This window comes from Thunnus albacares, chromosome 22 (assembly GCF_914725855.1).
Source record: "Thunnus albacares chromosome 22, fThuAlb1.1, whole genome shotgun sequence".
NCBI classification, from domain to species: domain Eukaryota; kingdom Metazoa; phylum Chordata; class Actinopteri; order Scombriformes; family Scombridae; genus Thunnus; species Thunnus albacares.
The window spans coordinates 12584662-12598196 of NC_058127.1; the positions used below are offsets into that span (position 1 = coordinate 12584662).

General features: G+C 38.3%; 1 protein-coding gene across 1 annotated transcript; it reads right to left on the bottom strand.

Moving 5' to 3' along the window:
- Positions 1 to 238: 238 nt before the first annotated feature.
- cckar (cholecystokinin A receptor) lies at positions 239 to 10559 on the bottom strand. The gene is made up of 5 exons (XM_044342324.1): positions 9920 to 10559; positions 9119 to 9370; positions 5574 to 5835; positions 5137 to 5264; positions 239 to 4084 (listed from the first exon to the last, which is right to left on the bottom strand). The coding sequence occupies exons 1-5, from the start codon at positions 10044 to 10046 to the stop codon at positions 3498 to 3500; spliced, it is 1356 nt and encodes a 451-aa protein (XP_044198259.1). The 5' UTR covers positions 10047 to 10559; the 3' UTR covers positions 239 to 3497.
- Positions 10560 to 13535: the final 2976 nt, after the last annotated feature.

Genomic DNA, 13535 nt, shown 5'->3' on the forward strand with positions numbered 1-13535 from the left:
GTGGTAGTATACTCAGTGCTCAAAGGGTTGCTGATGGTAGAAACCTGTGCCGTTTGTAACATTTAGCAATAACGTCAAAACAAAGGGGACGGTTTTTTTGATAACATGCGTTAGTTTGTTTTTGTACATATTGCAGCTCCAGATCATGCTCAAATCTGTATGTCATTAAAAGAAGAAAAAAACGAGAAAAAACTTGCAATATTGGCATAAAAATGAGAAATAAAAAAGTGATATAAAATCACACTTTGTGTATGTTTTTAATCGCCGTCAGAAGCAAGTAAGCAAGTACGTTTTTCACACTTCAAATAATTCTGAAAAGCCGGAACATGTAAAACCCACACTTATGTCTGTTTTATGTAAAGCATAAACATTTCTTGAGCCATTTTCATCTTTCTTCCCCACTCCAGTGACAGCTAAGCATCTCCCAGTGGCTGCAGGGAGAAGGCGCCGGGTGGGGCTTTGGGCATCTACCAAGCCCAAATGGAGCTCTTATCCCCAGGAAGAAGTCCCAGCTGATTCCCCTTTTCTTTCCACTACTTGTCTGGAGCCTAATGCCCTCTGTCCTTTAGATCCACTTTTACTAAAGCCGTTAAAAGCTCCAAGTTAGTCTGGCCTGAGTCTTTATAGGCGCAGTTGCACGCTGGGTAAGGTCTTAATATGGTCAACGAGACATTTGTTATTCAGAGATGGGTTGTAGATTTGTACATAAGCAAGAGAACAAAAATATCATTCCCAGAAATACTTCTAAATGTAGCTGTTTCGCCAACCAGTAAAATCGCTGGGATTATGTTTTTACATTCAGTTATGTGACAAAATAACATGAGCATCATTTGTAGCGTCTCTGGGTGTTCTTTTCACCACATTTTTGCCCGCAGGCTTTAAAAAATGACTGCTCTTCAAAATAGGCACATTATCATGCAGTAACACGAAATACTTCCAAATTCGAAGTTTTCCCATGAATTCGTCAAACCTAGAAGTACAAATTTACAGAACAATATTGAGGTCATTAACATTGCAACATCGATACAAGGAAACAAAATGGGAAGAAGTTGCTACATTGACGCTGCTATATTTAAAGGTGCAGCGTGTAGAATTTAGTGGCATCTAGCGGAACGGACTCGGCAGAAATGTTTTTAATTTAATTTTAATTGGTGTATAATCACCTGAAAATGAGAATCATTGTGTTCGTTACCTTAGAGTTCAGCTTTCTGCAATCTGCTACCTCACCGCTAGATGCCACTAAATCCTTCACACCGGTCCTTTAATAGTGTTGCTCAGTGGAAATCAGGTGGGTAATACCCGGAATTTGCGCTTTGAAGATGCAGGTGTTCAAAGTCCCACAAAAAAAATGATAAGACCTCTCCAGTTACCATAGTGCACACACAGTACAACCCCTTAGGCATACACATAAACACACACTGGGTCAAGGACGAGAGCAGAACAATTTGTGCCCTGGAGGATGGTTTTTGAAGCTACCGACAAACATTACATCGTAGTTTGACAGGTAGCTGGCTGATGAAGACGAAGAATGAAAGCCTGTTTACAAATGTTAGTTAGATAGTTTCTTAGCCACTGTCATCTAAAAAGTTGAAGTAAGAGAGTAAGAGGACCATTAAATACTGGTGACTTTACACAATGAAGCCCCTTTACTACATAGTTCACATTACTGCTGATTATTATGTTTCTGATTTTTTTCCCCCCAATGTTCAGGCAGCCATTGGTTTGCAATTATTTTTGTATGTAAAGTCAGTTGAGTTGTGTAATCTACAGTATTACAGTGAACGATAATGAAATATTGTCAACATTTTGGGAAATCCACTTATTTGCTTTCTCTCTACATTAAGTATGGTGCTACAGCCGGGAGGCAGTTACTTAGCTTAACATATAGAACATTAGTTATTACAAACAGAAACAACTTACATTTCTGTTTGTGCGTAATTAACATTAAACAAGTACATGGCAAATAGTAAACTTTAGAGATGTTGGTATGTGTATTTTAGAGCTTTGGAGAGGTCTAAACTAGGTGTTTTCCCCCCGCTTACAGTGTTTATGCTAAATTAAGCTAACTGCCTAAGCTAACAAGCTGCTGGCTACAGCTCCATACTTGACACAGAAACAAAAGAGTGATATAAATAATCTTCTCATCTAACTCTTGGCAAGAAAGCAAGCGTTTTTCCCAAAAATGTCAATCCATTTCATTCTTGTTGAAAGTTAATGTTGTGCTGTAAACTGTATTATCACACAAGAAAGTCTGATGATTAATTTCTATACTGTAGAAAAACAAATGGGCACCAATGGCTGCCTGGAAAGTGGGAAAATTACAGGAAAACTAAAACGTGAAATTAATGTTTTGGATTATTTTCAGATGTAATATACTGTGAAGTATACAGTAGATAATATGTAGTTAAGAAGCTAAAACACTAGTATGGTCGAGTTTAAAGTTCTCGACCTTGGAAACAGCAGTTGACACAACAATCTCGCCTCAGGGTCCTCGGGGATGCTCTGGAGCTTTCAGTCATGTAGTCGTCATCAGCGGGTGGAGTTGACCCAGCTATCTTGGAAATGTAGATGCGTAAATTTCCCTTTTTTTATAAGCACTTTAAGGACTTAATCATCAATATTGTCTTAAGAGTAAAGTTAATTCTCGACCTTGGGGCATTGCTATGGCAACTGGGCCAACTCCACCAGCTGATGAATAGACCCTGAGGTGAGGTTGGTTTGTCAACTGGTATGGTTGTCCTTATACTCCTTTGAGAATATCACCTGGGTCGAGTCATATGCGTTTGTTTCACCTTCCTTGATGTACCAGACGGGTGGGGTTTACCACATCAGGATATTGTCTATACAATAAAGGGTTAGTTCAACCAAATACAAAAAAAAATGCCTTTTAAGATTGCTGCCATCCTGATGAATTTCTTCATTCTTCATCATTTCATTGAAAAAAATCAACACCAACGTGGTTTAGCGGAAAACATGTCACAGTTAGACTTCGCTATGAACAGATTTCATTAGAGGTTAGTGAGAAAATATGTTTTTTGTCATTTGGTTGAAGTGACCTCTTTGTGCGTAGTCTTGGATTAATTTCGGATAATTCTTGTTGACGCAGATATTTTAAGACTATTTGGTCCCTGAAGAACATGCCGTGGTAGTTAAATGACTTTAATATGTTTAAAGAGAGTATATGGAGAATATTAAACTACAAGAATGCCTCATCAAAACACTACCTCACTTTGTCTTGTCTTGTGGCCCCTCAAGGCTTTGTGTGTTGATCAGGCATCAGTCCACTCAGAGAGAAACATCTGGCTGCGTTGATGTGCTGAGAGCACTGAATGTACACCACTTCTTCACCGCAATCATTCCCTTTTTTACCCACGTCATGTCACACTCCAAACTAAAGCAACATAGGAGGTCATAAAGTAGTCCTACAAGCACTGTGAGGGCTTTGCATTAAAACGACACACCACAGATTCCCTTCAAGAGTTCTCACTAAGACCAGTTTATGTCAGCTCACTCCAGGCGGATGCACGGATGCCGGTGTAGGTGAAGCGTGTGCTGGCTCCACTTGGCGGGGTATGACCATTCTGCTCAGTGGTTTTTGGCTCAGCTCTAGCTCTGCCTACCTCCCATTTAGCCGTTCTGCTTCCGGCTGACCTCCCTAAGCTGCTGCTCTTCCTGAAGCAGCTACAGCAGGTGAAGGTGGCCAGCATGCCCTGGCGGAAGCGCTTGTTCATAAAGCAGTAAATGATGGGGTTGACGCAGGCCGAGGTGTAAGACAACAGGTGGATGAAGGAGATGGGTGCACCGGTCAGGCGGTAGGCCGAGCGCCGGTCGAAAGCCTGCCATGCGTTGACCACAAATACGGGCGTCCAGCACAGGAAAAAGAGGAAGACGATGACCAGGAGCATGCGGATCACGCGCTTCTTGGCCATCAGGTTGGCTGTAGAGCTGCTGCCGCAAACCCGGCTGACCGTGGTCTTGGTGCTTGAGTTGGCAAAGCTGCCTGTGATGCTCTTCTTTTTAGACGGCTGGAGATAACAGCCATCGCTGTCACCCGGTTTAATACTGCCAGTGCTGTGTTGTCTGTCTGTCAGGAGAGAAAATATGAAAAGACTGGAGAGTAAGAGTTCAATTTTGTCAGCAGCATAGAAAATGCTGGAGCAAAGCCTTTATTATGTAAAAAGTTTGGGCCATGTCTGTCAATCAAGAAAAGACAAAACCAACAACGAATTGATACTGTTAAGTATGTCTGTGTAGCCAAAGTCTGATATAGCTTATTCCTCAGTGCCATTGTTGTTCAAAAACTGTCAAAACACATCAAACAGCCACATTGTTGCTCTGTGTGATGTATTCCTTCATCACCATGAACATGGGCACTATAGTTTATTTTGATTCAATCCTACATACACGGTCCTTCTGCCATAAATCCTCACTTGCTTTCAAATGTGTATTAATCCACAGCTTAAAATAGTCCCCAACAAATTAATCATTTACACCTGTTTGAGTAATGTTTGCTAAAACTACAGAGCCCAGCTGTTTTATCCATTTTTATATAAGAAAATTGTGTTAAAGGAATAGTTGGATTTTTTGACAAATACGTCTTTTTGCCTTCTTGCCAAGAATCAGATAAGAAGATCGATAACCCTCTAATGAGGCTACTGCCAGCAGTCAGCTAGTGTAACTTAACCACCACACATATATGTGTCAAAACACTGTTTTTTGTATGTATTAAACTAACAAGATAACATGTTAGTGAACCTTTGAAGTACTGGACAGAGCCAGGCAAGCTGTTTCACCCTGTTTCCTGTCTTTGTGCTAAGCTAAGCTAACTGGCTGCTAGCTGTAGCATCAAACTTACCGACAGGCATTAGAGTAGTATCAATCTTAACATCTAACTCTAGGCAATAAAGCGAATAAGTGTATTTCCCATAATGTTGAACTATTCCTCGAAAGATTTATGTCTTCAGTATCAATGAACAGGGTTGGCGAGGAGGTTAGAAAATGTTGAGAGACAAATTAACAAATTGTTGGTTTTGGTATTCTTGGGATTTGTTGACAATTGGAAATATATAGAATAATTCCAGTCTTATCCTTAAAAAAGAAATGATTTTGATTACTTGTTATGTTTCCTTCTCATACCTCTGCTAGATTTCCTTTTGGACAGCTCAAACTTGATTCCCCTGTAGAGCTCCAGGGAGATGAGTCCATAGGCTGTCATCATGACAATCCCGGGGATTAGGAAGAGCAGCAACAACAGAGATACATACCTGCAAGGGACAAATTTTCAGGAGTAAGTGGAAGAAAATGAGCGTTCATTGTGTATCTAATCAACAAGGGCTAAGTGATTTAGTAATTGGATAAGATCAACAGCAATAGATGGAAATGTTCTGCTTTCTTTTGAAGGCTGAGATCCGTGTAATGCCACAAGATTTCCCAAATGGTCGTCTCTCACCAGCAGTAACAGAATAAGAAAATCAATAAAGGAACCATCTGAAATTAGCAGCAGGCTATTGCGAAGACACCCTGATGGGATAGTGAAGTTATGACAATCCTCAATACAGCTCTCATCAGCTCACCACGACTGCTGGATGACATCGTTGGGCCACACCAGACGGCACATGTGCCCGGTGCTGTTGTTGAGGCGGGTGAAGGGTTTGATGGTACTAGAAATGGGGTAGGGCAGCATCAGTATGAAGGACGCCACCCAGGTGGCAGTGATGACCTTAGCGGCATGAGATTTGGTCTGCCACGTCCTGGAGGTCAGTGGGTTGCAAATGGCACTGTAGCGCTCCAGGGAGATGGCCACCAGGTTGAAGGTAGAGACACTTACTGAGACACCTGCACATATCAGAAAATCCAAAAATAGTTTACCAACACTTTTTAGTTTAAGTGTTGATTGAGGCTGAAGTTTGTTGAAATACTGACATAAAGTCACACATATAATTGCATAGCTGTTAATCTGAAACCTCATACAAATTAAATGACCAAATCTGACCATAGAAACCATCGACAACAGTAATTTTTTTAAGGGAATAGTAAGAGGACACATGCTTATTTGTACTCTTGCCAAGAGTCAGGTGAGAAGATACCACTCTCATCTCTGTCTTAAATTTAAGACTACAGCCAGCAGCCAGTTAGCTTAGTTTAGCACAAAGACCAGAAACAGGGGGAAGCAGCCAGCCTGGCTCTGTGTGAATGTAGAAAATACACCTGCCAACACCTCTCAAGCTCACTAAATAATTCATCTTTATTATTATCTGTACAAAAACACAGTTTAAACCATGACAATGTAGTAGTCAATGTGTTTTACACATGGTAGTCAAGCTAAACTAACCAGGTGGTATTGATCTTCTCATGTAACCCCTGGCAAGAAATATTTTACAGGGATGGTGTGCCTGACTTTTTCTTCGCTGGGAGCAGTGACTTTTTAACCTTTTTTAACCTTTTGGCAGAAGCTAGCTGTTTCCCCGTGCTTCCAGTTTTTATGCTATGCTATGCTAACTGGCTTCTGGCTGTAGTTGCATATTTAATGGACAGGCATGAAAATGTATTGCTCTTCTCATGTAACTCTTGGCAAGAAAGCAAATATACATATTTTATCGGGGCTGGTGTGCCTGACTTTTTCTTGGCTGGGAGTAGTGGCTTCCAGCACAGACTTCAGGAAGTTACTGTGTCCGGCTAGGAAATTGTTCTAGCATGCAACCTCTCATAAAACCACAAATTGTTGTTTTTACATCTCAGTTTTTGTATGAATTGGTTAATTAGGAAGTTAAGAGGTGCCGTTGGGTGGATTTTTGACCTTTCAACAGAAGTTAGCCATTTCCCCCTGCTTTATCGTTATGCTTAATGCTACGCTAAGCTAACCTGCTGCTGGCTGTAGCTTTTCTTTACTGACATGAGAGTGGTGTCCACCTTGACATCTAACTTTCGACAAGTGTATTTCCCAAAATGTCCAACTATTTTCTTTGGTTGGTAACATTCCTCTCCAACTTGATTTAGCTTTTCTTCCCTCTGCCATGGGCTTTGTAACACCTAGAGAAAAACACATGCCATCCCTTACAACGTGTCACTGTTTCCAGTGTAATGTTTGTGATGCTATGGCACATTAATATTTTGTCACATTAAATTTAACTGCTGAGCAGCAGCAGAGCCCATTCTGCACTGTGATCCACCATCTTTTTACCAAATTAGCATTAACACACTCAATAACAATAGCAAGAAGACCTAGAAATACATTCACATTATCGCTGTGTACAATCAGAGAGGAGCGACACAGAAACAGATAAACACAGGGACAAATGAGATAATAATCCTAGATGACAGCTCTTTGATCTCACTAAACAGCTAAATGGAGCATCAGGAAGTAGGCAGAAAAATGAAAATCACATTTCCTAGCGGATCTACAATTGGATGAAAATGAAATATTAGGAAAGGTGCGCCATCTGTAATGACCACACCTTATTATAAAGCTCCCAGCAGAAGCTGTCTGAAAAGAGAAAACTTTAGGAATTGATCAAAATCACAAATAAATGAAACTAATCAAAAACCCAGAAACTATTGATTGTTCAAGAAATAATTTGTATTGAGGGTTTGCATATATTTATTTTTTTGAATAAACATTTCAGATTCAGGAGGTTTGTCTTCTGCCAAAAGTCAGCTGTATTTTGGGTTTATTCCTAGCTTCTTGTCTTACAGATGTGATTATTCAAGTCAAGTTCACTACCATCTCAGATCCAGGTGTTGCCCAAAAAAACAAAGAGCATAAATGGAAGGATTATGCACTTTTTTTAAACCAACAAAATCTCTGTTTTACAGTCCATCACATCAGGCAGGGACAGCCCCAAGACATTTATAGCTGTATATTGTCTAAATTGAGTGAAGATACTTTTGTTTAACATTATACTGGCATGCCCTATCTTACTTTTGCTTAAATCCAGCTATGTTAATGTTTTCTGTACATACAAGATAAAATGAAGGAGTGCTTTGGAGGAATCAATTTCTCCACATTACGGGAGGATAGAAGAAGGATTGTATGTAAGTTAATTTATTTTATATTCACTATTAAAGCAGCTAATAATGGTTTGAAAGTTAAGTTTGTCTTTCTCACCTCCAGATTGGTTCATTGGTTTGGTTCTCCTCTGTCTCATTAAAGCAGGTGAGAACAGCGTGTTGTCCTCATTTTAGGCCAAAACCTATTTAAGTTTTATTGTAATTGTATCCATTTCCAACTGATTTTATTACCCATACCATAATTAATTCTTTGGGCTATCCATCATTTTGTTAGGGATTTTGCTCATAAATTCAAAGTGTTCCTGAACTTGAATTTGAGGATAAATTGTGTATAATTTAGTCAAGAACAGGAAACAAACACCTAGATTGGACATAAAAAATTATAAATATAGTAACAGAAAAATAAAAGGATATGCACTTCAATTTCCAAACAAGAAAAACTCTTGATCCCATAATTAATGTTCTTAATTGCTGCAAATATTAAATGTACATCATCTAAATCTGAGACTTACTTTCCTGAGGGGAGGACTGTTTTTAATCATTTTTATAACTCAGGCTTATTAAGCACCAAGTAAATGTCAACAGGGGCATTTACTTACTGTGGCTTCTGGAGATTGGAGCATAAAGGGAAATGAATCTTGCGCAGGACATGGCCCAAGATGACTGCAATTAGCCTCTCTCCGCCATATAATACAATTGCCGGCGTAATGAAAAACATAATGATTATTCACCATGGACAACACAGAGTTGTGTCACTTTGCAGCCGCCATGAAGTATGAAGACGTATAAGGTGGCTTGAATTAGAGGCCAAAAGAGCATTAATATGAAAAATGTTCACATTTAATACAAACTGGGACGCACAACTGGACATATTGGGCAAATTACTAGTCTCTGTTGTTAATTTGCTGTATATCAATATCAAGATATCACTTAGTCCGACGACAAAAGCGTCAGAAATCAAGTAGACATTAATTGTTCACTTCTTTGAGATAGAACAGCTAAAAAAAAAAAAAAGTGTATCTAACCTGTAACGATATGTCTTTTAAGGTAGCCAAAATCCCAAATATCATATCATAGCCTATATAATATACAACATCATATCATAACTTACCCATAAAGTACATGACCAGCTTGCATATGCCGTTGCCGAAGATAAAATCCCTCATGAGGTTAGGTATGAGGGTGAAGGGGATGCAGACCAGGGAGACCATCAGGTCGCTGATGGCCAGAGACAGCAGGAAGAGGTTAGTGACCGTCCTCATGCGCCGGTTCCTCACCAGCACTGCGATGATGAGGCTGTTGCCCAGGACGCTGAGGAGGAAGATGAGGCTGTAGAGGACGATCCTCACTGTCTGGTTGATATCTGAGAATAGAGGGATATAAAGTGTGAGGAGATATGAACTCTGGGTGTAATAGTAGTTTAACTGACAGTCTCTCACACACTGTCTCTATATATTCTACTTAAATCAATCTTCATCCTATAAACAAAAACACAAAATTCCTTTAATAGCCTGAATGGAATTTAATTGGAGCTACTTTAGCCATCGTCTTGGGTTTTATCCATCGAAATATACAAAGTTTGTGCCATTTCTTCCCCTATTTTGTGGCCATGGAGTGTGTATAATGGCAATTATGTCATTTTGATATTAGCAGAAGTAGTGTGCTTTGACAACATATGTGTCACTGCTAACAGCAGAATGCATTAGCTTTACAGAGGACCTGAGCCACATGCGTAATGCGCACTGACGCAAGAATGCCCAAAGCAGTCTATGTCTTGGCATGAACTGCGCTCAAAGGAATGCCTTTTTAGATTGAATGAAAAGCAAATGTGTTCATAAAATCAATCACAATTCGACTGAGTGTTTCATAGTATATTTGAAAGCATTAAAAAATATAGATAAATTCACTGTACCTTGAGGCTCGGGTGAGGGGTCTTGCTCGCTCTCGCACTCCGATATATTCTTGATCCCAAAATTGCATAAAATCTTGTTCAGATCAGTGGAATTTATGAGCATGTCGTGTATTGTAAATGTCTCCATGTCGGTTTCTCTCCTGTAGCCTCAAGTAAAATCATGAACAGCAGTCGTCATGCTATTGTTGGGGATTGGGGTGGGGGGGGGGAATGCTCCAAATGATGGGATGTAGTAAGGTTCCTCTCAGGCGATTTAAAGAAAAAGAAGATATAAGACAAGAGAAGAAGAATGTATTTTCCACAAGTTTGCGTCCGGCTGGTACGCTGGATGCGCTCCACTAGTGCTCTGCGTTTCCAGTTGTGGACGAGTTGCATTCTTGAGTGCTCAGCCCGCCTTTAGGTATCTGGGCAAGTCAGTGTCTGCATTTTTTTTTTTTTTTTTAATGCAACACCCAGTCATTCATCATCACATTAATAGAGATACTGCATAGCGTTAAGTAGACAATATGTTGGCTGCTTCCTCATTCTTTATTGGCATCACAAATGTTTCTTATTTGCCCAATCACTTCCAGGAGAGGAAATAGTTACTGTGACTGAAATTATTATTGAAATTAAATTCATTTAAACCTCACCCTAACAACATATTTAACATACAAGCACCACCACACCAAGAAAAAACGACTGTAAGAAACAACCATCACAGCAAAATGTTAACTTATTTCTTCTCAAAACATTATTAGTCGTGTAATCATCTAGGGAAAAAAAAACAGATTATTATTATTTTAGGAACAAATTGCAGCTTTTATCCTGATTACAATCTTTCCACAAAGCCTTCAAAATGACTGAGTGCCCTCCATGCCCTGTGTGATACTTTAAATTAGGACCCATAGCAAACATGAACTCAATAAATAGTTCCATCTATTAAAACTGCATGAGTAGAATTGGGTGCCTTTGACTCAGGTGCCCCAGAACCCCAATACTATTTAAAACAGAAACAGAAAACAATGCTATGAAGTCATTAGGAACAAATTGATTGACAAAGTAATGAAGAATTGGAATGATAGAATAAAATACCTGTGAGATATGACAAAAAGTAAACCTCTGGGGACCACAGTCGGTAGGATTAAGGTTAAAATGTCAGACGTTCAGTGCCAGCAGTGTTCTGTTAGTTGTGCATCTACTGTAGGCGACGTTTCAAAGCATGTTGTTTCCTGCATGTCAGCATCACTATGAGACCTTATTGTGTCAAGCTGTGATTGTTCTGATGGGTGGAGAGATAAGTTATCATTAGTGCCCAAACATGCCAACTCTAATATTACGTAATCAGTCACATGTTAGAACTGCTCTGAATGTTATTTTATTCCCCGCAAGAGCCAAGTAGTTATTATTGTGTTTAATGAACTCCTTAAGGAAGCCTTGGGGAGTAAAGCTGTTCGAAGAGATTACAGTATGCCTATTATAACAAAATGAATACATTTCACATTATAACATCCTGAAATAAACCATAAACAGCTCAATTTAAGTAGGCACTTAAGACACTTATGGTTTGGCTATGCTATGGCACTTAAGACTTATGGCTTAGCATAGACAAACAAAAATATTTTCTTTTCCCAACAGAAAAACTTCACTTGCTTTCTTTGCCCTTATATCACTTTTGTTACTGCCTTTATATTTTCTTGGCCTGTGCAGTTTCAGCAGGTGAGAAGATGAAACGGCTTAAAAGAGCACAGCTGAGCTTCTGATTCACATCAACATCAACAAACAAAAACAACTGAAGTTATAGTATTTGGGTAATTTCCTTATGCCCCTTATGAAAAAGCAAAATGTTAAATTTCATGTGTGAAAACCACCTTCATGTGCCTTTATCATGTGATTTTTTTTCATATGGGAATTGTGCAAAAAACATACTTGCCTATGTGATTTCATCACGTGAAAAATCACTTAACATTTGAAGTGACAATATTTGAATTTATCAGAGGTAGAAGAAGTGTTAAGATCTTTTACTTAAGTGAAAGCAAGTCAATGAAATTGTAAAAATGCTCCATTACAAGTAAAAGTCCTAAAATCAAAATCTTACTTAACTCTTAAATACTGTTCAGATCACATTTGACCCATTTTTACATTTGAGAGCAGTCAAAACATCCTAAACACCATTCTTTTAGTCTTAAATTGTATGCAAAAATTAAAATATTCCAACTTTTTAAAAAATTTTGTGCAGCTGATACACATTTTTGTAGATTTGACCTTTTGTGCTGTTTTAGCATTCATAGGACAATAATGTAGTGTGATTGAAAATGTTTTTTCTCCATAACCAAATAGTTAAAAACTTGAGGAATACTTTCTATCTGCTCTCTGAAAGCTTCATTAAGGATTAATCATCCATTTAATAATGAGTGATGAGGATGTGTGGTTCAGACATTTGGTATGGAGACAAATTATGAGGGGATACTGTGAAGGCTCAAAATATGAACAGTATGTAAGGATTAAGTAAAAGTTTGAAAGTATTATAAGAAGAAGTAAAAGTATTCATTATATCATTATAAAATATTCATATGTAAACAGCATCTTAATATTTTTGTTAGTTGAGGTGGAGCTAATTTAACAACTCTATACAATGTTTGGTAGTTCAATCTATAACAATCCATTTTATATCCTGAAAGTTATTATCAGAAAAGTAGCTACTAACAATGTAGTGGAGTAAAAAGCACTATTTCCCCCCTGAAATGAAGTATAAAGTGGCATTAAGTAATTACTGTACAATATAAGTAGGCTGCTATACAGTTTAGTGTATTTAAGAACAGTTTTGAGAGTCTGTACTTTCAAACTGTTTTTAAATAAACTATTTGAATACATGTAGGTCTACTTTGTCCCATCCCACCACTAGCATATAGCCCATAAATTGTAGTTCAAATGTAATATTACATGTGAAATGCATGTTGGTGTGTATGGTGACTAATGTCACTATGGTGACATTATTTTGTAAAGGTCATGTTAACTGTGTGAAACAAACAGAATACTAATAACCAGCCATTTTTGTGAGAAAATTTAATAGATCACTCCTTGATACAATTGCAATGACCAACTCAGCATCCAGGAGACATAGAGGAGACATGATTGAGATCTAAAAGCCTGTTCATTTAATATATGATGTCACAGCCGAGCCTGTAACCCACTTGTGGAATGATAAATATGATTTAAGAGGGAAGTCTTTAAAATTATACCTAAAGGAAAAAACAAACAAACTTCACACTTCCTCTTATAAATGATCTTCCAGAGGATGTGGTGAACTCTTTTAAAAACACATTGGATAAATTCTGGTCAACAAAGGACATTTTACATAATTATAAAGTTGATTTAAAATTATTTGTAGAATTATTGTTATTTTAAATAGGCCTATTGTAGTATTGTTTTGTTGTATGGTTTGTTTGTTTTGAGTTGTAGAGTCTGGTGTGGAGGATTTGTATCATGTACTCGAAACTTTTCAGTAGATTTCAATAGATAAAAGAAAAAGATGAATAAAAGAAAGATAAATAAACTGACATTGCTTTAATACACCGTCGGAACAGATCTGAAGGTCGGAACCAAAGTAGCGGGTCGTTGTTTCCCCTGCAAACGC

Bases quoted from the DNA above. Each gene is read 5' to 3' on its own strand.
- cckar (XM_044342324.1), bottom strand. From the start codon at position 10,046: ATGGAGACATTTACAATACACGACATGCTCATAAATTCCACTGATCTG. The intron at 9,371-9,919 runs GTACAGTGAATT...CTCTATTCTCAG, and splicing joins CCCCTCACCCGAGCCTCAAG to ATATCAACCAGACAGTGAGG. The intron at 4,085-5,136 runs GTATGAGAAGGA...CTCTCCTGACAG, and splicing joins CAAAAGGAAATCTAGCAGAG to ACAGACAACACAGCACTGGC.